Genomic DNA, 25351 nt, shown 5'->3' with positions numbered 1-25351 from the left:
AAACCAAACAAACCTTCTACTTCCTGTGCGTGTTTCCTGCTTTAGCAGCAGCTCAGTTTTATTCACAAACACAAACCTGCTCTCTCCATCCAAAGTACTCGCAAAAATGACTTTTTTTTCACTATTTTGTTTTCAGTTAGTGCTGAACCCAGTTGTTCAAAACAGAACATCCGACTTTTCCTTATGTATCAGGAAAAATATTTGTGTGTCGCATTCACCACACAAGCTTAACATTTCATCTTACTGTATCTCAGCTTGGGAGTGACACTTTGTTCCGACATCTGACTCCGGGGCTCTGTCAGGGAAAGTGACCATCCCCCCTCACCCCCACCCCCTCTTTGTCTCTTTTATCCTTTGTCAAACACATGCGCTCCCTGGACTTTTACCTTCTCCTAACCTTGAGTGAAAGGAGGCCCAATTTGGGCCAAAGACTAAAGAGCAAATGAAGGGCAAGTTTCTCTTCCGCACTCTTCCATTAAGTCCACACCCACTACCATGAACGCCACCACTACTCACCTGTTCGGTTTCAACCACCCCCAGTCACACACAACCAACCTCCTTCAATTTCCCCTTCCCCCAAACTCCACCTTCGACCCCCCCACCCCCCTTTCCCTTGACAGGTAGGTATAAATGTATGCTAATGTCAAGCAGCCTATCTTCTCTGCTTGGGCGAGAGAGGGAAACGTAGGGCTTGTGGGGGGAGAGAGAGAGAAAGAGAGAGAGAGAGAGAGAGAGAGGCGGAGTAGCAAAGTTGAACTTAAAGACAATTGGATTGGCTGTTCTCGGACTGACACTGCAAGTATGGGGCTGGGAGTAAGTATTGGAACTTGTTGCTCACATGCTTTGGCCTAGTTTTGTTGAAGTCTTGTGGCTCCGTTTGAGGTTATGCTCGGCTAAGTTTTGCTTTCAGCTATTTGTGCATGTGGGGGTCTTTTAAAAGTGTTGGCTGACGGACTGACTTTCAACAGACAATTAGCACATGTCTGTCTGAGTGTTTGAGAAACAAAGGGGCAGCCATTTCTCGCATATTTGCCCGTTCCTTCACCAAGGCTCATTTGGTCCCTCTTATCTTTTTGATCCAGAGAGGGAAAGATGAGTACAAACTGGCAGCAACCTCTGATGGCGAGAGCAAGAAAAGCAAGAAGGCGAAGGATAAAAAGAATATGGATGACCTGAAGAAAGAAGTGGATTTGGTGAGTTCTCTGCGTAAATGGCCGGAAAAGGCATGAAATGTGGCGACCTTTCTGAACCCGAAAACCAAACTGTCCTGCCTGGAGTCATGCATGACCCATCTAAGGCTCTGTCACGCCACCGTTGGCTGCCATTGGTCACCGTCATGGCCTGGACAAACACTCGGCTTTGACCTCATGGCGTAGTCACATGAAAGGAGGCTGTGTGCCCTCAATTTCACAAGAGCTGCCTTCTAAACGGATACAAGCGCCGTCACGTGTTAGTCATTTCACACGCTGTAAGTTATTCAATCTCTGAGGGAAGCAGTACTAGCCATTAGAAGCAGCACAGAAACACTAACTTGACGCTTTTTGTGTAAACATAGTTGCTCAAGTGTAACTTCTCTGTGTTGTTGCACAAGAGAATATTAAATTTGACACGTCCTGCGTTGGAAGAGACGCAAGAATGCCTGTCAGTGCTTTCAAGGCTTCTTAAGGCATGAAGAAGTGTTATAATTTTGTCAAGGTCACAAAATAGTTCCAAGTTTACATCCAGAAAAAAAAATGTTTTGTGTAAATACACAGAGAAGTTCTGTGTCCCAGTCGATAGCCACAATCAAGTATTTGCCACTCGGCAAGAGGAGCTTTGCAAATATTCTGTCTGTGTTCTGAAGGAAGGAAATAAGGAGAGTGTAACCTTCAGCTCTGACAATGTCCTTCACTGGGTCGGGTCATGATGTGGTCGTATGTGAGCACAAACTTAAAAACCAGGAATGAATACACATTTTTCACAGTCAAGTCAAGTCAACTTTATTGTCAAATGTGCAACGTACAGCACAGATAAAATGTCTTCCCTCTCAACCAGACAACAAGAGAAGCCACTGTGGGTGCCCGCGCCGCCATCAAAAGAAAAATTAACATAAAATGACAAAATAAAATGGTACAACACGTAAGAGACAGACAGTCGTGCAATCTTAACCACTTTTCCTGCAAACACTTTGTTGTTTGAAACAGTTATAGGTGAAAGAGGAGCGAATCAAATGTGCACACATCTGCTACAGTCCAACTCCCACTCAAATAATATAAAATGTTCAGACATTTATTTTTTTTTGCGTCTTTCTTTGAATAATGTTTGATCAGTTGTCTTAACTGACGTTGACAAGGTCACATTGATCAGTGCTGGTTGAGATCAGCTTACTAAGCATCTTTCTACGCATGTACAGCATGTTCTATGGTTGGTGGCCTCTACCGTATTTTGAAAGAGTCCCACGAATGTGTCTACCCATTGCAGCTGAATTTAAAGTACACAGGCAATAAAACTGTTCTTCAGATGAAACTTTAATGACTATGAGCCTCAGTATGTCTGAACTTGAACTCAAAGTCCTCGCACCACCGAAGGACATAGTGGAACCATAACAACTGTATCAGCAGCTTGGCGTCACCCAGAACCATCCCTATTATTCAGTAACCTTTTCAAAAGCTTTTCCATTAAAGTTTGCCATTGTTTCTCAAAGGAAAGAAACAACTGCGGCATTAGTGAAACAATGATGAAACTGTTAATGATTATTTCATTCTTTAATGCAAATGTACACAGTGAATGAAGATGCCTGCATATTTATTTCAATGGTGCCACATCTTCTCTTGAATGAAGATTGAGGCTGAATTCTTATTTAATGTCTGAACTTTGAAAAATGTTTCAAATGCCTTTGCGTGCCATTAAATTCGGAGGCTGGTATTAGATAGAGGACCGGTGGTTTATCATCCAAATTACATCTTGCTTTTTACTTGTGGGCGTTCAAACACAGATGCTGTGTAGGCGCATGCATGCACGTCAGAGCCTCTTGTTCATATCCCTCTTGGTTACATCACTTCACCAAGTAAACACACGAAGCAGAGTGTAAGCCATGTTGATACTGCTATTGTTAAATGCCAAGCACTCATTGGGTGGAAATTTCTTTCAGCAGACTCTTAGCCTGCATCTTAGCTGTCATCTTGGAGTTCCCTTTCGAGGAAATGACGGTCAATTGTTCTCCAAAGGGGATTCCTACTGCAAATCTTTCTCACTGTCTCTTCTTCTACTTTAGGATGACCACAAGCTCACCTTGGATGAACTTCATAGGAAGTACGGAACCGACCTGGCTAGGGTGAGTTTAGATTAGAATGCGTCTTTCGGTTCTTGTGTTCGTGCCTAAACAAGACAGAACAAAACCGATTCAAATAGTACAATAAACAAAAACACTCACCGGCAGCTTGAACAAGCAACATACTTGTCCCTCTACGATATTAATATCGTGGTAGAAAATGGATTTACAGATGATTATATTAAATGTTATCATTTTGAATCCATCTCTGTTCCATCTTACGTCTCCTCGGGTCTTCATAGACATGGCTGCCTTCAGTTAGCAATTTCTTTATTCATTTTATCAAACAAATTTCAGCTTGAAGGCGACCTGGCTGAGCACGAATGGGATCCGACTACAAGCACAATACAGCCTCACATAAACCAGACAATGGACTGATGTTGATTATCTCCTGAAACTTGACCTGTCTCAGTTTTCCCCAAAACAAAGTATTCATTCTCATTGACTCCCACATTTTTTTTGCTCTACAACAAAAGCATGACCTTGACTGGAAAGTCTGAGTACAAACTGTTCCAGAGTAACACAACCTTTCTCCTTGCCATTATCACACATTTAATTTTGGACACGGCAACTTTTTTTTTAACCGTACCTAACTTGAATTCTTCTCCCCATTTTGCATATACTGTACACGCTCATTGAATGAATTATTCTTTTTGAATTTTTATAATTGTTTCACACCTGTTTAGGGTCTGTCCTCCACCAGAGCAAAGGAGATTCTGCTCCGGGATGGTCCGAACGCTCTCACGCCGCCACCCACTACCCCTGAGTGGGTGAAGTTCTGTAGACAGGTGAAATGAATTTCCATTCTGGATTGAATTGATTCAATATAATTTCTCAATTTCTCCACCGTGTTCATTGTGAATTCCAAATATCTCCTTGCTAGCTTTTTGGAGGTTTCTCGATGTTGCTCTGGATTGGCGCCATTCTCTGCTTCATTGCATATGGCATCCAGGCTGCCTCTGAAGATGAACCCGCCAATGATAACGTAAAACAGTCTTTGTGAATGTGAGTGAGTTAAGCATGTTTGATCAACACCGTTTGTTGAACAATTCCTGCTCTTGCAGTTGTACCTGGGTGTTGTGCTCTCCGCTGTCGTCATCATCACCGGCTGCTTCTCCTACTACCAAGAGGCCAAGAGCTCCAAGATTATGGAGTCCTTCAAAAATCTTGTCCCGCAGGTGAGCTTCGACTAATCCACATCAACTTTCACACGGAGGCGCCAAAGATGACCTGCCTTCATGTTTCATACACAGCAAGCCTTGGTTATCCGTGACGGAGAGAAGAACCACATAAATGCGGAGGATGTGGTGGCAGGAGACCTAGTGGAGGTAAAAGGTGGCGACAGGATTCCCGCGGATCTACGAATCATCTCTGCCCATGGTTGCAAGGTTAGTATTCATCTGATGAACCAGGCCTTTGTTTGGAATGCTGTTTTAAATCAGGCGATCTTATAATGCATTTTTTTGTTGATTTCACCATGGCTCTCGCCGTCCAGGTGGACAACTCCTCTTTGACTGGTGAATCTGAGCCACAGACCCGTACGCCAGACTTCTCCAACGACAACCCGCTGGAGACGAGGAACATTGCTTTCTTCTCCACCAACTGCGTCGAAGGTCTTGCTTCCGACAAACCATCAGCAAGGTATTAGTTTCTAGAATCTGGAATGACCTTGAAAAACCTTTCTACAGGCACAGCCAGAGGAATCGTCATCAACACAGGAGACCGCACCGTCATGGGTCGCATCGCGACCCTGGCATCCAGTTTGGAAGGCGGCAAAACTCCCATTGCCATTGAGATCGAGCATTTCATCCATATTATCACTGGTGTAGCAGTCTTCCTGGGTGTGTCCTTTTTCGTTCTCTCCCTCATTCTTGGGTATGGGTGGCTGGAAGCCGTCATCTTCCTCATTGGTATCATCGTCGCCAATGTGCCGGAGGGCCTCCTGGCTACTGTCACTGTGAGTTTTGCTAGAGTTCAACTCTACTAACTTGTGTTTACTTGCTTGAATGCCGCCATAACACTGGATGTCGTCAGGTATGTTTGACTCTGACTGCCAAGCGTATGGCTAAGAAGAATTGCTTGGTGAAGAATCTGGAAGCCGTCGAGACCCTGGGCTCCACCTCCACCATCTGCTCAGACAAGACTGGCACCTTGACCCAAAACAGGATGACCGTTGCCCACATGTGGTTTGATAACCAGATCCACGAGGCAGACACGACTGAGAACCAAAGTGGGACATCCTTTGACAGGAGCTCTGAGTCCTGGGCTGCCCTGGCCAGAATTGCTGGACTCTGTAATCGTGCTGTCTTCCTGGCAGAGCAGAACAACATTCCCATCCTAAAGGTATTAACTCGTTGTTTCTTCACTGCATCAGATCATGGACTTTTTGGTTTGTGCTGCAAAAAAGAAAGAAAAAAAAGTGAATAATTGACCAATAGACAAGGATATCTAAAACTTTGTTATAAAGCCGTGTTTAATTCATTGGTGGACAAAGCTGATGTCACTGACCCAGTAATATATGGGTGTTGATTAAATCAAAGACACACGTTGAAGTTCTCAGCAGTATGAACGGGGAAGAAAGCCACCGCAAACCAAGTGAACAACAAATCTTCATGAAAAGCTTTCTGTTTAATGAAACGTTTTCATAAACGGCTTTAGTTCCTTGGCAGATATTCCAGATCGTTTCCATAACAGACACCACCAAACTGTGAAAAGTATGCAAAATAGCACTTGTGGTTGTAATGTGTCCACTGATCTCTGACTACTTTCAATTGACAGAGGGATGTAGCTGGAGACGCCTCTGAGGCCGCTCTGCTCAAATGCATTGAGTTGTGCTGTGGATCTGTCAAAGGCATGCGAGAGAAATACCAAAAGATTGCCGAAATCCCCTTCAACTCCACCAACAAGTACCAGGTAAACAGCAAAAAAAAAAAAGGAAAAAAATGAATGCAGATAATCCGCTCACACATGTCCCCTGGTGGACGGATTCTTCATTTCCTTACTAAGCCATTTTTGAACCGTTAATAAGGTCCATCAAAGGAACAATGGAACGTTATTTTGCATTTATATATTGACCTGCTTAACATTCCATGACACTGCAAACGCCTGTCTTCAAACTTCGTGAACGTCCGGCTTGCGTTTAAAAATAAGGTTTACCTGACTTGTTTTGCAGCTCTCCATCCATAAGAACTCAACCTCTGGAGAGACCAAACATCTGCTGGTCATGAAGGGTGCTCCAGAGAGAATTTTGGATCGCTGCTCCACCATCATGATACAAGGCAAAGAACAACCACTCGATGAGGAAATGAAAGACGCTTTCCAAAATGCCTATGTGGAGCTCGGAGGACTTGGAGAAAGAGTGCTTGGTAAGTCTCTGGAAAAATCCAAAACCTGAGGTCAGGAATGGGCTCCGGAAAAATAGCCATTGAATGTTTTGTGGGTTTTCTCTGGCCAATCTGGATTTCTCCATCAGTTCAAAATCATAAACGGCATGTTATGTTCAATTGCAAATCTACATTGCCTGTGAGTGTGATTTGTCTGACTGACTGGTGATATGGATAGAAATGGATGTCTAAATGATATCAAACACTTTCAGGTTTTTGCCATTTCAATTTGCCTGATGACCAGTTCCCAGAGGGCTTTGCATTTGACACTGATGAGGTCAACTTTCCTACCGAGAAGTTGTGCTTCATTGGCCTTATGTCCATGATTGATCCTCCTCGTGCCGCTGTGCCAGACGCTGTTGGAAAATGCAGGAGCGCTGGAATCAAGGTAAAATTACACTCGAAAGTGCCGACGAATTGTGTCCATTGTTGCTCATTCCATTAACAATTTTACCTTCCTCAACTCCCAAAGGTTATTATGGTAACAGGCGATCATCCAATCACGGCCAAAGCCATCGCCAAGGGCGTTGGTATCATCTCTGAGGGCAACGAGACAGTTGAAGACATTGCAGCTCGCTTGAATGTTCCAGTATCCGAAGTCAATCCCAGGTTTGTACTCATCTCAGACCTTCTGAGGGTTGGTATTTTGACATACTCGCAACATTTAAAATATGCCGTCTTTCTGAAGCTGATCTTTAAATCACCTTCTGCACCGCACTTAGCACAAATGCTTTTACCTCTGAGGCATTGCAGACAAATAAATCTGGACTTTCATAAACACATTCATCACTCTGCTACGCCTTCAGAATTTGTAACTTGATTGCCTTCACCGTGGAGCAAATCTTTTTTCTTTCCTTTAAAATGTTTTCACCCTGTATTACCGGGAAGTTGGCTGATCAAAGTTGTGACAGTGAGCCAGCATTTATTCCACTTGTCCATTTCAGGGACAACACACCAAAGCTGGTCACACAACTTCACGCATTGCGTCTTTCTACCTCTGTTAAACCTCTGATATTATATCTGAAGCCGGTAAATTGCTGCGTCGACTTCAACCTCAATACTGTATCGGTATCAGACACACAGGACAGCCGTGAAAAAGATGTGAAACCATCGGCTTAGATGGTTTGTGCGAAAGAGGCTTATGTCACTGAGATAAAGCGCCGCAGCTGCCACTCAAAGAGTATGAAGCGATTCATTGTCTGCATTCATGAGGTGGCTCTCGAACTTTTTTTCTGGTTCACTTTTCTTCTTCTTTTGCCCCATATTTTCTACTTGCACAAACTGTGATCGGCATCTTCTCTTTCCATTCATTGTGCTGCAGTGTTTAACTCCCCTCATTGGGTACCAAACAACTTTATTTGTTACCCAAACAAAAGTGTGTCAGCACATGTTACCTTCGGGTTCAGTTGTTTTGGTACCCTGAGCCACATTTTCACAAAGCGCTTCAGTTCAATTCACATTCACTTGACTATGGAACAAGTTGAAACAATAAATGATGATCTGCCTTGGGCTTCCACAGCAAATTATTTTGGCAGGATGTAAACGTTGTGACACCAAAGCAGCATGTTGGTCAACAACAAATGAAATAAAGTAAAGTAACACACCACAAATATCATCATTTCTCAAACCATTATAAACAATGGTATTTCAAAATGTGCATTTTTTTTCTTATCCTTTATTGACAACGCAAAAACAATTCTCTGTCATCCAGTCAATGTGTGTTGAAAAGCAGGGCGGTGCTGTTCACACACAGTATGTTTCAGCCCTATAAAATGGAAAAAGCTGTATTGCAGTTATCTGAACCAAACCAGAATGTCAGCTCATGCTACTTTGATTCCCTGTTCAGAGACGCTAAGGCCTGTGTTGTCCATGGTGGGGAGCTGAAGGAGATGACCGCAGAGCAGCTTGACGACATCCTGAGGCACCACACCGAGATTGTCTTTGCCAGAACCTCCCCGCAGCAGAAACTGATCATTGTGGAGGGCTGCCAGCGACAGGTCGGAAATTCAGTCACATGCATGGCAACTCTTTTGAAAAAGTTGCTGACAGCTCCCTAAATCTGTTGGTCGCGCTTCACCATCCAGGGAGCCATTGTTGCCGTGACTGGTGATGGCGTCAATGACTCTCCAGCGCTGAAGAAGGCTGACATTGGTGTCGCGATGGGGATTGCCGGATCTGACGTCTCCAAGCAGGCGGCTGACATGATCCTGCTGGATGACAACTTTGCCTCTATTGTCACAGGAGTTGAAGAAGGTAATGTGGTGTTTTTCAGATGACACTTGTCAGTTGCACGGGTCATGTTGGCTCCTCCGTCGGTGAGTAATATGAAAAACATGTTTGTTTGCTTGTATTCCATTGCTTAGGCCGCCTGATTTTTGACAACTTGAAGAAGTCCATTGCTTACACACTCACCAGCAACATCCCTGAGATTTCGCCCTTCCTCCTCTTTATCATTGCTAATATCCCCCTGCCTTTGGGAACCGTCACTATCCTCTGTATCGACCTGGGAACTGACATGGTGGGTGTCTGATATCTTTGAGGAAACTTTGGTCCCAACTTTCCGCTGCGGCATTTGTGTCCAAGTAAGTAGCCTTATTCACCGCTCACCAGGTTCCTGCCATCTCCCTGGCATACGAAGCAGCCGAGAGTGATATCATGAAGAGACAGCCGAGAAATCCCAAAACAGACAAACTCGTGAATGAGAGGCTTATCAGCATCGCCTATGGACAAATTGGTACTTTTATTCTGCTTGAACCCAGAAAATAAATACCCAGCTTGTCTCTTACAGACAGAAAGCTCCTCTGTATTGCTTTATGTCTCAGTTCTGAAGTTCTGTGTTGTGATCCTCCACTAGGTATGATGCAGGCCACGGCAGGCTTCTTCACGTACTTTGTGATCCTGGCAGAGAACGGCTTCCTGCCCATGGACTTATTGGGAATTCGAGTGCTCTGGGATGACAAACATGTAAATGACCTGGAGGACAGCTACGGGCAGCAATGGGTCAGTGATGCTCATCGAAAGCAATGACTTTCAAAAGCCTAAAATTATACATTTGTTTCGGAAAGGGCCCGAATGGCATTTGATTTTGTTCGTCTGTTTTGTTTCCATGCAGACATACGAGCGAAGGAAGATTGTTGAGTTCACATGCCACACAGCCTTTTTCGCCAGTATTGTCATTGTGCAATGGGCCGATTTGATCATCTGCAAGACCAGGAGGAACTCTATCCTGCAGCAGGGCATGAAGTATGTCCTTGTTTGTACGATGAAAGAGCTCTTTCTGTTGACGCTAATGTTTATTCTTCATGGCAATAATCATATGCAAAAAAACAAATTTTGCACCAACAGAAAATTTGCAGAACTCACTTTTATTTACATATAGCACTTTAAAACAAAAAAAAACATGAAAATGACTAGAGGGCGGGGATTATGATGCTTGTGTATTCACACAAGTCATTTTCCAACTGAATCACACAAAAAGCTGGTGATACAAATCAGAAATGGGCAATTTACCAAATTTTGCTGGTCAATTTGTCATTTCATCATTTTTTTAAGCCGAACCAAATTGTAATTGTCAGTCCGTCATGTTATTCTAACTGCGCTTTCATCAATAAATTTCACCGGTCCGCCAGCGTGTCTGTCAACTGTCAATACTGATGGAGTGCCCATCTCAAATAGAAAGCACCTTTCAAATTCGATGGTGAGCGGGGTGGGCATGCCATCTTGCCTCTCGCAGAGTTTTCACAAGTAAAAGCCAACAGAACTAACTGTGCTAATTATTTTCCCCCCCAGGAACCGCATCCTTATCTTTGGACTGTTTGAAGAGACAGCCCTGGCTGCTTTCTTATCATACTGCCCTGGCATGGACGTTGCCCTTAGAATGTACCCTCTCAAGTGAGTAAATATGCACAATCACTAACAATGTCCCAATATTCCTTTTCAACGCCTTTGTGTGAGGTTTTGTTCACCATTGACAGATAAATTCTTGCTGTACTGTTCTTTCGCGGTGAACTGTAATTAGCCAAAAGGCAAAGTTCACCCTTTGTTATCTGAGAGGGACTCAGAGTAGAGTCACTGCTTGGGATGCCTTTCGGGTACATGAGGAGATTATTAGGCTTGTCCACCTGGGAGAAGGCTTTGGATGGGGCCAAAATAACTATGCACAATTGGTATACTGTATCTCTCCACCATTCATACCCTTGCCTATACTCTATGTATAGCATATTTTCACGCATTCTTTTAAACCACTTTATATTTTAGCATTGTTTTGATTCTTCAATTATACACTTGACAAAATGACAAACATTTGTGTCGGTAGAAGCAATACTGCAAGGTAACTTCTTGAACCCTGGTCCTAAAAGGCAAGTATTTTTCCATGTTGAACAAATTAAAATCCCAGGGTCATGGGTTCACAAGTAAAATCGTTGAGGTTACCACCGGGGACATGCTGTTGTAACCCTAAAACTGCAACCCGTGTAGAATGTGGTACAGGACACAAAATTTAACAACTCACCTTCGCATCATTTGTCATGTCTAAACTTTGTGGCTGTCTGTCTATGACGTCAGGCCGTTCTGGTGGTTCTGCGCCTTCCCCTATTCACTGCTGATCTTCGTCTATGATGAGGCAAGAAGATACATCCTCAGACGCAACCCAGGCGGTAAGATGATTTTTTTCCCCTCTTCTAGCAGATGCTTAAAGAATGATTGCTAAATGTGGTTGTTGTTCATCAACCATTAACATGCACATAGTTTAATGCAAAGAAGTGAACTGGTGGCAGTACTTTTCATCAGCATTCCAACATTCATAGCAAGGCTGACCCAATATGTGCATGCATTTACAACATTCAATGACTCAGTGCAGATCAACGAGCCCGAGCAGATGGTGGGTCCTTGTGGGATTTGAACTCTCAACTCAGCCATTGTTAATGCTTGTTTCTACCCACTGCCTGAATGAAACAAGCAGAACTAGTATGCAGGCTTATGATGATCCAGCTGCGTTTCAATACACTATGTGTGTGTGTGTGTGTGTGTGTGTGTGTGTGTGTGTATGCGTGCTTGCGTGCGTGCACGTGCTGCATCTGAGCCTTGTGGCACACATGGGTGAGTGCTGCCCATCCATGGTGAACAACGTGACTGCGTCACGATCACAACTAAAACCAAGCATACCAACCTAAAACATTTTTAGTGCAGCTCAACATTCATAAAACAACATTCACAAAATTAGAATCTCTCAATTTTTTTTATTTTAATTTTTTTTGCTCAAGGATGATGCTATTATCTCAGGGATTCACCCAACAACTGCAACATCTGCCTCATCTCAACGGAATTAATCTTTTATTAACTGTAACAGCAACAGTGGTCACATTCATCATGAGATGATGATATTGCCAGTATTTATTATGAGGATACTAGGCACACACGGTGTATATATATATTTTTCAAACAGATCCCGTAAAATTCTTGTTTCTCAAAGCTGAAACCGATAACGGATGGCGGGTTCATTTTTTGAGTTAACTAGTTTGTGCACACCTGAAGTAGAAATTCTCAAATATTCAGCTCAGTGCATAAGATAAAAGATACAGGGAATGAGTATCACCTGGCATGTACATGTAAATGAGTACCGATAGTCATAGACCCATGATTGAAAATGCAGATCCCCTTCTAGATGTTCTTTTGCTGAAATAACTATTCTATATCACTGTCCTGAATCCACATGACTGATAAAAATAAATAAATAAATAAATAAAATAAAGGCTTCTAGGAGTCCACAAACTCTTGGATAATGATTCATAAAGAGCACTAAAAAGTATTGCAAGCTGAAAATGTGAATTGAAAAAATACATCCAGTGGATGCACAGCTGAACTCTCCATATCGCACCGCCCTGTAGAGTTTGAAGTTCTCATCCACCCACCACGGGGTCAGACCTAGCATGCTAGCAAAACTAGCCAGGCTAACATCACATCCATAAATCAGTCATGGTCCTCGTCTGCTTATTTCCATTTTTCACATGATTTATTTTGTCATTTATCATTTATCACATGACCCGCGCTGCGTTCGTTATGTTCAACGGCGAGCAAGCTTAAATTGAAAGGTTACAACAGGCCTATTCTGTCACGTATCGGAGGTGGTGGAGGACGCCAAAAAGCAGGCAGGAAGGAGGAGCAGGGTGTACTTGAATAAATGTATTGACAAAAACACACAAAACGAAATCCAAAACAAACAAAGTCCCAAGAACAAAAATAATCCAAAGTATCAAACAAAAACCATGCCTGCAGCTAAAAAACTAACAGTGACCGAAAAATGACAGGCAAACAATGACCTGACACTGAGTAGTCGTGCCGGGAGTCCTTAAACAACTAATGACATAATGACCAACAGTTGTGCAGCTGCAGGTGGAGCCCTACAGTGCCACCTGTTGGCCACAAACAGAACCATGACATATACGATAGAAAGGAGTGCAACAACCTTAAAGTACTGCTTCATAAGATTGAATTTTCTTTATTTTTGGATTTTTTTAATTAATTAATTTTAAAAAATGATGTGTGTGTGTGTGTGTTAATCATCTTTTTTCTAATGTTATCGGATTTGATCATATGAGGTCATAATTCTTAATATCGGCCCGATAATTCTCTGGTCAATAATTGTGCATCCTTAGAGAATACTCTTTGTGTCACCTTCTGGCAAAGTTGCGAATTAATTGTGTCTCCTTTGATTTCTAGGTTGGGTGGAGCAGGAGACCTACTACTGAGCCCGAGTGGGACATTATTTACTGTCATGTTACATACAAGCTTGAGGAACCACACAGATTCCATCAACAAACTAATTTCCTTGATTTACATGTCAATAAACATCACCCAACCAGTATGTAAAACATGGCTACTTGTGACTTATTTCTGTCAACATGCTTTTATTTTCGCTTCATGGGACATGTGCAGGGGTGGAAATTGCACTTGAAGGGTAGGAGGGGTTTTAAGGGTCAGCGGTTATGCACCAGTGAATCACGTCTGGTCAACAAGCAAAAGGATTTTCTGCCTCAGCTGCTCCAAAAAGTTGGGTCCTAGAGTGGTATGCAAAGTTAGAGCACAGCAAGAAAGGAGAGTATATTGACAGCCCTAAGATACAAAACATTAACTGGGTGAGATTCTGTTAGTGTACTAATCATTCCATCTGTTAATCGTGTCAGCGTTATCTACAGCAACCAGAAACAGTGTGTGTGTCAGTGTGTGTGTGTGTGCGTGTGTGTGTGCGCGTGTGTGTGTGTGTGTGTGTGTCAGTGTGTGTGTCCATTATCTCAAGAGCCTGTGTTTGCAAAGGGTCACACTGTTGAGCATTCATGCAACGAGCCCCGAAGTGAAAATGAGCTGAGATGCCTCTCAAGCTATCACCTCTGTGTTTACCTTCGTTATCATTAAGGACCCTTCACTCCTGCTGTAGTTTTTGCATCCTCTTTGTTGTATGAAGCAGTTATAGATGTCCTTTCACCAGTGGATCAGGGACGTCAGGCTGAAAATGTGCACACGTCTGCGCCAAGCTGAGTTTTGAAAGTAAACATGAAGCTGTAGCATCCATTGATGAAAAGAGATTGACGCACATCTCTTGTCCGCTTCAATTCCAAGCCACGACTTCCAGTTCCACATATGCATCGGTGCTCCGCGCTGACGCTCCTTTCTTCTCATCGTCGGCTCATCAAGCCATGCATCCATCCAGCCGCAGACCGTCCAACAGCCCCGACCTCTCCACTAAACAAAGCGGGGCTGTGAAAAATGCTGCCCATGACAGGCGCAAAAAAACACAAGCGCTCCGTGTTCAGCAATGACAGTCAAATGGTACCGACATTCCTCCCTATCAAAAACCAATACCCGTGCTTCCGAGAAGACGCAACCACCAAGCACAGAGTCTCCTCCTTGATGAATGTCATGGTCAAAAAATGCTGAAAAACAATTCACATCTCGTCCACACATGCAAGAAAGTGGTTAAGATTGCACAATTGTCTGTGGCTAATGTGTTGGCTTGTATTATTTTGTCATTTTATGTTAACTTTTCTTTTGATGGCGGTGCGGGCACCCGCAGTGGTTCTTCTTGTATTGAGAGGGAAGAAATTTCATCTGTGCTGTACAGCACATTTGACAATAAAGTTGTACTTGATACTTCAATAGCAGGAGACTTTAAACGTCTGTGTTGATGCCTAGTTGTGTCAGACATTCTCCTGAGGCAGCATTTTAGCAGGCCAAGAGATGAGTCTGTGCCATAAAAAAAGAAAACAGAAGAAAGAAAAGATGAAAGAAAATAATGGCCTTATTTTGGCCGTGAATGTGTTTTCATCGATGCTTTGCTTAAAATATTTCATACAACTGCTCATACCAGTACACAATTCAACTATGGGGGGTGGAGTGAGAGAGAGAAAGTGAAGGAGGTCGACATTATCATGCCTTCATCCTCCGTTCACAAGCACCAGAACGTGCCTGTTGCTATGGCAACTCATTTGAGACCCCCCCCCCCCCTTCAGACTCGCTCCAACACCTAAATAAAATCGATGCTATTTATAGAGCAAAACTGGCAACACGCAAGCGACACTGATTGCACATGCAGCGATGTGAATGCAAGAGAAAAATACCGCTCACAAACACGCATGCACGTGCTCAAGCATGGAACTGCTGCTGTGCGCCCATCTGTGCATTAAGTCCACCCGGGATTTTGTTTGCCGATTTGCGACGCATCCATAGAAAATACATTGAAAGTTTTAAGGTTGACGTTTTCCAAGTTTTATTGTAAGTCCACAGAGAATTTACCTATCAGCAACATGCTCCATAGTGGAAATGGGCCCCGAGGCTCTGCTTGGCCTGTCAGCTATAGCTACAGTGTGTTTCAACCTCCAACCTTGCCTCTGCAAAGGTGACAGAGTGCACTCAGCATCCTAGAGCCAGCACAGTTCTCCCAGTGGCAGCAGCAAGCCAGAGAAATGTGTCTGAAGAAACAATGAGCAGGGGCTCCACTTGTCAGGGGACAAGAGGCGTGGATATGCCAAGTGGGCCCCACAGCCAAAAGGGGCCTGTGTGAGTGTATGACAAATTCCATTTGATGACACTTTTTTTTTTTTTTTTTTGTCACACAAGAGAAAATTGCGCATCAACGTGTGAATGAGAATTTGGAAACAAGCAAGCTGGCTGCACGCAAAGCACCATGCACACCAGCTGTCAAGCTTGTAGTGTGTGGATGAATCAGGGTATGTGGTACTCTCACACACGATGATTCTCAACATACTATGTGTGCAAATAGATGGAGATTTTTTTTTTTAATTGCTGCCACTTCGATGTATTGTCTTCCTCATCCGTGATGAATAAAGTCTATTCAGAGTTGCAACGCAAGCCGAAAAGAGGGATATGGATGGAGAGATTAGAGCAAGAAAAACGCCCAATAAATGAGGACGCCCCGCCCTCATCCGTGGTGTTGTCATGGCAAGTAGTGTGACGTCACAATGGAAGGAACGCCGTCTATAAGTATGGGACACTGCGCGGCCGCTTTCGAGCTCGCGGAGAGGGGCGACACGTGCTGTTGACCTGTGGGGGAAAAGGCACACAGAAAAAAAGGACGGCGGCGCACCGTGCTTAAAAAAATCATTTTATTGTGTTTTTGTTATATTTTGGTTGAAGGTGGATTTCTCCTTGTGAATTTTCTATTTAAGAGGGAAGAATCGTCTCATCAGCCATGGGAAGAGGAGTAAGTACAGTATAACCCCCACCCCTCACGTCTAAAAAAAAACGCATTCAAACAAGTGGTTGATGGATCCATGCTGATGTTGCCATTCGTCGAGCGACGACCCTGTTGATTTTTGTGTCCAAACACTTCCGTGTTGTTTTGGTCGCCTCACAGCGTTTAACATAAGTTTGCATCACGAAGCGGGCATGTTGCATAATGGGATGTTGCTGAATGCTGATGCTGATGCTGGTCAAGTTTGGCTCTCACACTGCCGCGCATAAGCAGTTTTTGATCACCCCGTACTTGGGAGTGTTGCACGTTTGGCCCGTTTCGGCGCAGCTGTGGGTCTGGTGAGAGGGATGTACGCACCGGAGGTCGAGCGCTTTCAATGCACAACTTGATCGAAAGTCCCATCTGCACACCTTGTTGGGAGCTACTTGACAAGTGCACATCATCACACAATGACGTTAGGCTCAAATAAATTTGCCATATTTGATATCGTTTCAGAGGATTGGAGGTGCCGTGCGAGCTTATGCTTTAATTTAACATTAATGTGTTTACATTCGTCGTGGTATGATTTTCACAGAGAATGAAGCATGGACTGTGTCTACCTGTTAGGTCACCACTAAAATTGTTTTGGTGAAGTTGCTTTGTGAAGTGTCAGGGGCTGCCACACCCCACCATGCTGCACACCACAAACACCCATTATGGATTCAGCCAACAACCCCAGGGCCGCGGAGCTGCTCGATGAGAGAGAACAAGGGGAGACGTCGACCAGATTGCCCCCTTTAAGCCTCCCCCGCCCCCACCTCCCTTTTCTTCTGCCTGGTCTCATACCATGATGCTCCTGCAAATCTGTGGTCGCTCCGCATCTTGGCCAATAGCTGCCCGTACTTTCTTTTTTTCCCATAGCTGGTGAGAGGCATTCCCTGCCCCCAAGTGGACGCCCACAGTCTCTTCCCCTCGCTTCTTTCAAACCGCCACACGTGGAAGAGATGATAGCCGTCACCACACAGCTCTCCTGACGCGAGGAGGCGGGTGGTCAGAGCAAGATGATTGTTGTTTCTAGGCCTTCTTCGTGTTGGAGACTGATACTCCTCTTCGCATTTTCTTGCGCTTCCCACATCTGCTTCACGTTGCAATAAACAGACTGAGCATATGAGCTGAGAAGGAGGTGATGAGGGAGGGTGGTGTGTGATGTAAGAAGACAACCAGTTGCCGCATTGCCGCCACTGACTGATCCAGAAGGATGTCTGCTCTTGGATTGCGCACTGTCGAAGTTTGTCCGGTTATTTGCGATTGCAACAACACTAGTCACGTGTACAATGTAGATAACTTGTCAAGGAACAAGTATTGTCTTAAAAATGCTGAGAAGTTTCCGCCCAGCTGAAATGAAATGAACTACACACGGTTACCACATCACAGATTGTCCTACATAGTATGCAAACACCGTCTGAGAGCAGTGCAGGGATTTCATCACAGCAGTGTCATCGAATTGATAAGAAACTGCTTGGAAAAATGCAATATTAAAGGGAGTTTGTAATACCCCCCATCCCCCACCCCAAAGTTATGTTAAAATAGTCATTGAGACTTGAGAGTAATACGTGATGATTATGATTTGTGAAAAGAAAATCTGACCTTTGAGGCCCCATCTTGTGCCGCTACTTGGATTTGCAAGAAACCACCACACCTGAAGAAAAACAACCAATAAGACGGAAGGCATGACTCGATGAAGTTTCTCACCCAATCACAGCCACATCCCTGCGGCCTCGTAAAAAATAACAATTAAAACTGATAACATTACCTGCTATAGTTAGACTTCATTATGGTTTTCTGTGTCAACAAGTTTTTATGTTGTTGATTTGTAGTTTTTCCTTGTGCACAGTGGTTTCTTATATATACAATTAGAGGCACAAGCGATGGCTGATTAATTCTTTTTTTTTTTGTCCAAAGGTAATTTCTCCTGTAAGGTCAGAAAGAAAACAATTAAAGTGATTTCCTCTCAATAATTAGTCACACATAAATAAAATGTATTATGATTATTATTATTATTAAAACAAAAGTCACTCATTCCAGGTATTGAATGCATTACTGCCCTCTGTTGCACCAAGCTGCAAGTACATGTTATGTCATCCTCTGTCAACTGATTGTCTGGACTAGTTGTTGTTTGTTTTGTGGACATGTCATATTCACCATCAAAAACATGTATAGCATTATCCATACACAGTATGTGGTGATTGAGAGCCTTCGAAATAATCAATTGATGATTGCTGAAAGCATCGACAGCCCATCGACAAAGTTTATGAGTCAACATCAGTAACCTCTGACCTAGTATCTAATTATCTGGATGAATGCACCCAAAGTCCCACAAAGAAACTGCAGAAAGTAGTATGTCCATTTCAACTACAGGTTGGTGGAAGGGCCGACAGCCAAGTTAATCCAAGTGGAGTGTCTCACATTGAGACTCTGCTCACTTTATGTAATGCCATGTTTTTAGGCTCTTGTAAGTCAAAGATCTTTTGATGTTGTTAGACTGAAAAGGGACAGATTTGATTCAATCTGGAGACATTATCCTCCGTTTGAGGGCCATGCACAAGTTGTTTTTCTACTGAACCAGCATCTATTCTCCCCTCAGTATGCACACTGACTACATCTTTATGTCCATTCTCTTTCAACCTGATCATCCTCTCAATTCACACACATGCATGCACACACACGTACGCACGCACACACACACACACACACACACACACACACACACACACACACACACACCCACACACACCTTTCCCCGGGGGTTTTACATTCTTTCCGTTCATCACAATTTTTTTGTCACATGCTGCCTCTCAAATGTGACGGTCCACGCACTCCCCGTCCCGTTTCCGCTGTGTCCTACGTGCTGTGCCGCTCTCACTTTGCATCTCTCTCAGGAATTTTTTCCCCCTCTGGTTTCACTTGGTGAAAGAGGGCGAGAACCAGTAGGAGAGAGCGTGGGAAAAACGGGACTGTTATTTATTGACGTCATTCATACTCATTTACTCTTCAGTTCATGAAATGTCAGCTAATGGCCAGCAGATTTTGGACATGAGGTTCGTTTCCAAGATCCATGTGCGAGCTCCTCCACATGCTTTTCAGATTGTCGCAGGTTTGGAGGTTCGGCTGTGTAAATCTCATTCCCATCACGCTTGCTGCCATTTCACAACAAGAAGTGCCATTGATTCATCTGGTGTCTTTTGTTTTGGATTGCGAGGACTGAAAGTTGCAGAGGACGTGAGACGGGTGTTAAAACTGAATGCACTTGTCTTCTCACCGTTTATATTTGGTGGCTGAGGGGGATGGGGGGGGGGGGGGGAATTAAACATGTGACTGACTGTCCATTCAACATATCTTCAGAGGTGTGGCTTTGGTCACCGGTAGCAACCGGGCAAAGTCCCAGGAGTGTGGGTGTGCGTGTGTGTGTGTCTGTGTGTGTGTTGGCGCACATTGTTAGGCACAGCTGAATGAGCAGCTCGGGTATCTGATGCCAACCGGGTCTGCCCATCGGAATTCTGCCAGCAAAAAGTGTTTTAAGATTAAAAGTCTAAAGTTTATCTTGTAATTTGACTCGAAACTCTCAAACTAGTATGATCTCACTCAGCCGTTTTATTCCCTGACTAGACACTTGCCCAAATGTAATACAATGACATTTTTCACATTGTTTTTAAATTAACACTTCATCATAAGGCATTCAAACTCATGGCCAGAGGGCATTCTTAGCTTGCCACACAATTTATTATGGCCCACTAAGGCAATGTATTTTGACTTTATATTCCTGTTTACTTGAGCAGATAATCTGTTTCAAAATTGCAGTTATTGTTCACTTTTTACAGACCTTCTAAGAATTATTTTCAGTCGAAACATTAACCTGATTCAATATTGGTGTTTATATTCCATGTCTTCTTATTGTAATTTAAATTTGTTGTTAGGAATGTAGGGTATATATAAATGAAATGTACCGGGTAGGTGCAATTATGGACACATGATAATAAAATTAAGGTATAATTTGACATAATTTTCAGGCACTAAGGGAATTGTTACAAAATGATCATGGGATATATATTTCCAAACATCAGTAACTATAATTCTTTTTGATTTAATTGTCGGGGCGAGGGAAAGATAGATGTCCAAACTGTTTAAAATCGGCCGCTTCGCAGCTTCAGCCTCTGAACTGTTTTGGAATAATTTGTCGAAAGCCAGATGGTCCCCGGGGGCCCTTGGGTGTCCAGAGGCTAAGATCTGACCGTAGACCGATGCCGAACCAGTGTTTTCCCAGCTTAGCTGACCGGGGTGGGGGGTTTCATGCAACAATAACATGTGCTGGGATCAAGCACTCTGTTCCAGCAACTCCCTGGGAAACTTTTAGAAACATTATTAGTTTGCACATTTCCATGACCAAGGATGTGTGCAGGATTCAGTGTGAAAACAGTGAACCTGGGTCTAAAATATCACAACAATGGTGACTGTTTCACTCTGTATCCCTGACCGTGAGCAAATGGCTCATTGGTAGTCAGATGCACCTCTCCGCCAACATGCTAGCACCTCTCATCCCTGTGCGGCTTTGAATTATAGATGAGTCTTAACTGCTAATTGAGTTTCTCTTGTCATGATACTACTTAGCAGCTACTCGAAAACATCCCTTTAATCGAACTTCAAAACCTGGTGACACCACCATGCATGCTTGATGAGGCTCATGCCCGCCTCATCAAGTTTCGTTCCACAGTCTTAAAAAAAATGTCAGTATTTACTGCATGTGGACTGCAAAATTCTAAGTTGGTTGAATTACAATTTTTTTTTTTTTTTTCCACTGCGCCTTTGTATTTCCAGGAAGGACGAGAGCAGTATGAGCTGGCCGCCACTTCTGAGCAGGGAGGCAAAAAGAAGGGTAAAGGGAAGAAGAAAGAGAAAGACATGGATGAACTCAAAAAGGAAGTGGACATGGTGAGTGTGTGATTGGCCCAAGGAATGACTGGGCACTTGGTGGTGTTGGCTGGTTCGTTGGTTGTGTTTACCTTGGACTCAAATGACTACCTACAGTCTTGCGTTGAGCCAGTAACGTTGTAAATCAGCTGACATACCTAAAGTGCGATTAGTGGCTCGTGCTTTGGAAGTTAGTAGCCGTGATGACTAATGTCTATTGTACAACACATTGACCATCCACACTTCCTATGTACAATACATCACGGTAGTATGCTTCAGTTTGCAGGCTCACAACGAGATGCACCTTTAACATATCGTAATGTATCATAGATGCATTATTTGGTACTTAAGTCCCATTTTCTCTTTGTATCTTTGTAGGATGATCACAAGCTGACTCTGGATGAGCTGAATCGCAAATATGGGACAGATTTGAGCAATGTGAGAAGCCCCGCCTTTCACCTCTTAGACACGTTTGTTGCAAGTTGCACCTTTTTGACTGCAGTGTGCTTCAAGGTAATTAATATGTGCCACAACTGAATGTGCTGCAAAGGATTCAGCTGAACAGCAGCAGATAGCGCTCCTTACAACTAAGGTTAAGGGGAAGCTGTGTGAAGCAGACAGTTGAAGAATGGTGACAAGTGGACCTTTTTAAAATTGGTTTATTGCTGAAGGGTCCTTCGCCTTTAATGGCCACCGCACAGTGAGCGATGCAGCGGGACTTCACTGAACATGCATGCACTTCTCTGGGTTATCAGCGAGTGAGACACAGCCACACTCTCTGCTGCCAATCAATAGAAATAGATTATATACAGTACACATACTGTCTTACAACAGTACTTAACCATATTTACAATTTCATATATACACTGTACCTGTGGACAAAGTGGCGACGCTTGTGAGGAAAAATGTACGCATCACGTTCGTGACATTCAATTGAATGGGAGAGTTAACCCCCTTTCAATGAGTCTCCATTTTTTGTCTTTATTCCTGTCTTCTCTCTGTAGCAACCTACGTCTTCCTTGACTGATATGCCATCGTTTTATGGATTAAAAACAACATGCGTACATGAGGAGCCTCAGAACACGATACAGGGTTGCACAGTTCACATTGCAAAGGAGGCCCTGGGCTCGACTGCCCAATGTGTTGGTGGGAGTGGCCAACAGTCATATTTTGTGATAGTGTGGTCCTGGTCGGATTTGGAAGTATCGCGCATTGTGTGGGAGCCATAAAACTAAATAATACTTCAATGAGTTGCATTGACTTTTTTGACACTTGGTTGGCATGCTTCTAGCATAAAATAAATATTTATTATGCATTGTTAATATAAAATGGATTTTATATTTGGGACAATTTGCTTTGGTGAATCCTGACTAGCAGCCTGTCGAATTGTGTGGGCCCTAGCTAAAGCTTTTGTTCATGCAAATGTCCTCCCGGTCATGCAGTCAAGATCAAGGAGAATTGTTAATCGGTGCCTTTAAATGTGGCATCTTCGAGCACTGCATGTGTGCAGTGGTAATGAATGAATGAATAATTCATTAGCCACAGAAGCCTAGTGTGTTCTGTTTTTTTGACGACACTACTTTATCACCACCCTCCATATTCTTCTCTATGCCGATGAAGGGGATGAGTCTTTTTCTGTTGCAAAGTAAATCATCTTTGGTCTCCCCGGACATAAATATGTGGCAGTGCATTTGTATCTTCACAATGAGCTGGAGAACAGTTGCAGTTCTTTATGGTTGTTTATCTGACGTGATGAAGCGCAGCAGTTCTTTGGACTTTTAAGTGACTTCTCTTCGTACCATCTTAGGGTTTGACTAATGACAAGGCGGCCGAGAACCTGGCCCGAGATGGGCCCAATGCACTCACTCCTCCCCCCACCACCCCAGAGTGGGTCAAGTTCTGCAAACAGGTAACAGCTTGCTCCCAACTCTTTACGTTCTAGTTTTTTAAAAAAAATCCCAATATATAGAAAAAATATATTTTTCCTTTTAATCAATTGGCTTCATTCAGATGTTTGGAGGTTTCTCCATGCTCCTATGGACCGGGGCAATCCTCTGTTTCCTGGCCTATGGTATCCAGGCTGCCATGGAGCATGACCCAGCCAATGATAATGTAATGTTCCTCAACCATAGTAAAGCATTTATATTTTTGTTGGAAATGATGATTGATGGCATGTGGAGGTCTAAATGTCACATTTGTTTTGCAGTTGTACTTGGGTGTTGTGCTCTCCGCTGTTGTCATCATCACTGGTTGCTTCTCCTACTATCAAGAGGCCAAAAGCTCAAAGATCATGGATTCCTTCAAAAACCTCGTCCCTCAGGTGCGATTTTTTCCATCTTTTGGTTGTCATATTATGTATAGATAGTCTCTGTTAAATTGTGCATGTCTGTCAAAAGTGACTGCATCCATCTGCCTCATAGCAAGCGCTGGTTGTCCGTGATGGGGAAAAGAAGAGCATTAACGCAGAGGATGTCGTAATTGGGGATTTAGTAGAGGTAAAAGGCGGTGACCGGATACCCGCTGACCTGCGAATCATTTCTGCCCATGGCTGCAAGGTAAAAAGACAGAAGAGAAGATCTTAGCACAACAGAAAGGTGGAACTATCTCCTGATTCACAGGCAATGTGACAATTCTCAGGTGGACAACTCCTCTCTGACGGGTGAATCTGAGCCGCAGACGCGTACTCCCGACTTCTCCAACGAGAACCCCTTAGAAACCAGGAACATCGCTTTTTTCTCCACCAACTGTGTTGAAGGTATGAAGGAAGGTTATGTCAAGCAGCTGAGGACAGGGACGCTCCGATCTGAGGAACAAACCGTGGTATTGTGAACGTTGTGACCCTGGATGTATTCCCGACAGGAACTGCCCGAGGCATTGTGATCAGCACTGGTGACCGGACTGTCATGGGTCGCATTGCCACGCTTGCCTCAGGACTTGAAGTTGGACGCACTCCCATCTCCATCGAGATTGAGCACTTCATCCATATTATCACTGGTGTAGCAGTCTTCCTGGGTGTGTCCTTCTTTGTCCTGTCTCTTATTCTTGGGTACTCATGGTTGGAGGCTGTCATCTTCCTCATTGGCATTATCGTTGCCAATGTGCCCGAAGGTCTCTTGGCGACCGTCACTGTGAGTCCTCAGCCTTTGCTCAATTTCAGTGGGTTCTCAGTGTTCTCAGAGGCCTCTCTTGTCCAGGTGTGTCTAACTCTGACTGCCAAGCGTATGGCCAAGAAGAACTGCTTGGTAAAGAACCTGGAAGCTGTTGAGACGCTGGGCTCCACCTCCACCATCTGCTCAGACAAGACTGGCACCTTGACCCAAAACAGGATGACCGTTGCCCACATGTGGTTTGATAACCAGATCCACGAGGCAGACACAACTGAGAACCAGAGCGGGACATCCTTTGACAAGAGCTCTGCCACTTGGACTGCCCTGGCCAGAATTGCTGGACTCTGTAATCGTGCTGTCTTCCTGGCAGAGCAGACCAACGTTCCCATCCTAAAGGTAGGATGGAATTGTTTTCTCTCGTATCGTGGCAACGTATGAATGATGCCTATTCATTGGGGATATAGTTATCTTACGCAACAAGTATCTCTCGCTTTCTTTCTTTATTTTGATGCCAATACTGAGATAATTATTTAGAAATGCAGCATAGCCGACTTTGTGTAAAAATAAACAAATAATGGCTTTGCCAATTGTTTTTTGGCTTCACTTATAACCGACATCTACCATCTACATTTTTTTTTTAAATAAGCATCTTTGTGCTTTGCCAATTTCCTTTCTTTTTGGACATCGATTATACATGCTAAGTTTACCCCTTCTGAAGCCAAACTGAAAGGCTTGGGCTAACGGTAGATTTTCTCCTCCAGAGAGATGTAGCTGGTGATGCTTCAGAGTCTGCGCTTCTGAAATGTATTGAGCTGTGCTGCGGATCAGTCCAAGAAATGAGGGAGAAAAGTAGCAAAATTGCAGAGATACCTTTCAACTCTACCAACAAGTACCAGGTATT

General features: G+C 43.7%; 1 protein-coding gene across 4 annotated transcripts in view; it reads left to right on the top strand.

Moving 5' to 3' along the window:
- Positions 1-644: 644 nt before the first annotated feature.
- LOC127595824 (sodium/potassium-transporting ATPase subunit alpha-1) overlaps positions 645-25351 on the top strand; it is a 29707-nt gene continuing 5000 nt past the window's right edge. For 2 of the 4 annotated variants that reach the window (XM_052057708.1, XM_052057706.1), the window contains exons 1-12: positions 645-813; positions 1083-1193; positions 3254-3313; positions 3997-4098; positions 4194-4295; positions 4375-4488; positions 4564-4698; positions 4806-4923; positions 4999-5267; positions 5345-5401; positions 24595-24846; positions 25212-25346. In XM_052057708.1, coding sequence (XP_051913668.1) covers positions 802-813; positions 1083-1193; positions 3254-3313; positions 3997-4098; positions 4194-4295; positions 4375-4488; positions 4564-4698; positions 4806-4923; positions 4999-5267; positions 5345-5401; positions 24595-24846; positions 25212-25346 — 1467 coding nt within the window. In that variant the 5' untranslated portion in view covers positions 645-801. Of the gene's footprint in view, positions 814-1082; positions 1194-3253; positions 3314-3996; positions 4099-4193; positions 4296-4374; positions 4489-4563; positions 4699-4805; positions 4924-4998; positions 5268-5344; positions 5654-6088; positions 6224-6482; positions 6676-6905; positions 7082-7165; positions 7303-8539; positions 8691-8777; positions 8947-9056; positions 9212-9303; positions 9428-9547; positions 9694-9805; positions 9937-10482; positions 10585-11256; positions 11349-13410; positions 13563-16199; positions 16409-21250; positions 21365-21721; positions 21782-23150; positions 23253-23353; positions 23456-23549; positions 23664-23763; positions 23899-23980; positions 24099-24202; positions 24472-24537; positions 24847-25211; positions 25347-25351 lie in introns of those variants that run through there. The other 2 variants (XM_052057709.1, XM_052057710.1) reach the window with 2 other exon arrangements.

This window comes from Hippocampus zosterae, chromosome 2, assembly GCF_025434085.1.
Source record: "Hippocampus zosterae strain Florida chromosome 2, ASM2543408v3, whole genome shotgun sequence".
Taxonomy (NCBI): Eukaryota; Metazoa; Chordata; class Actinopteri; order Syngnathiformes; family Syngnathidae; genus Hippocampus; species Hippocampus zosterae.
This window is presented reverse-complemented; position numbering and strand designations above follow the sequence as displayed.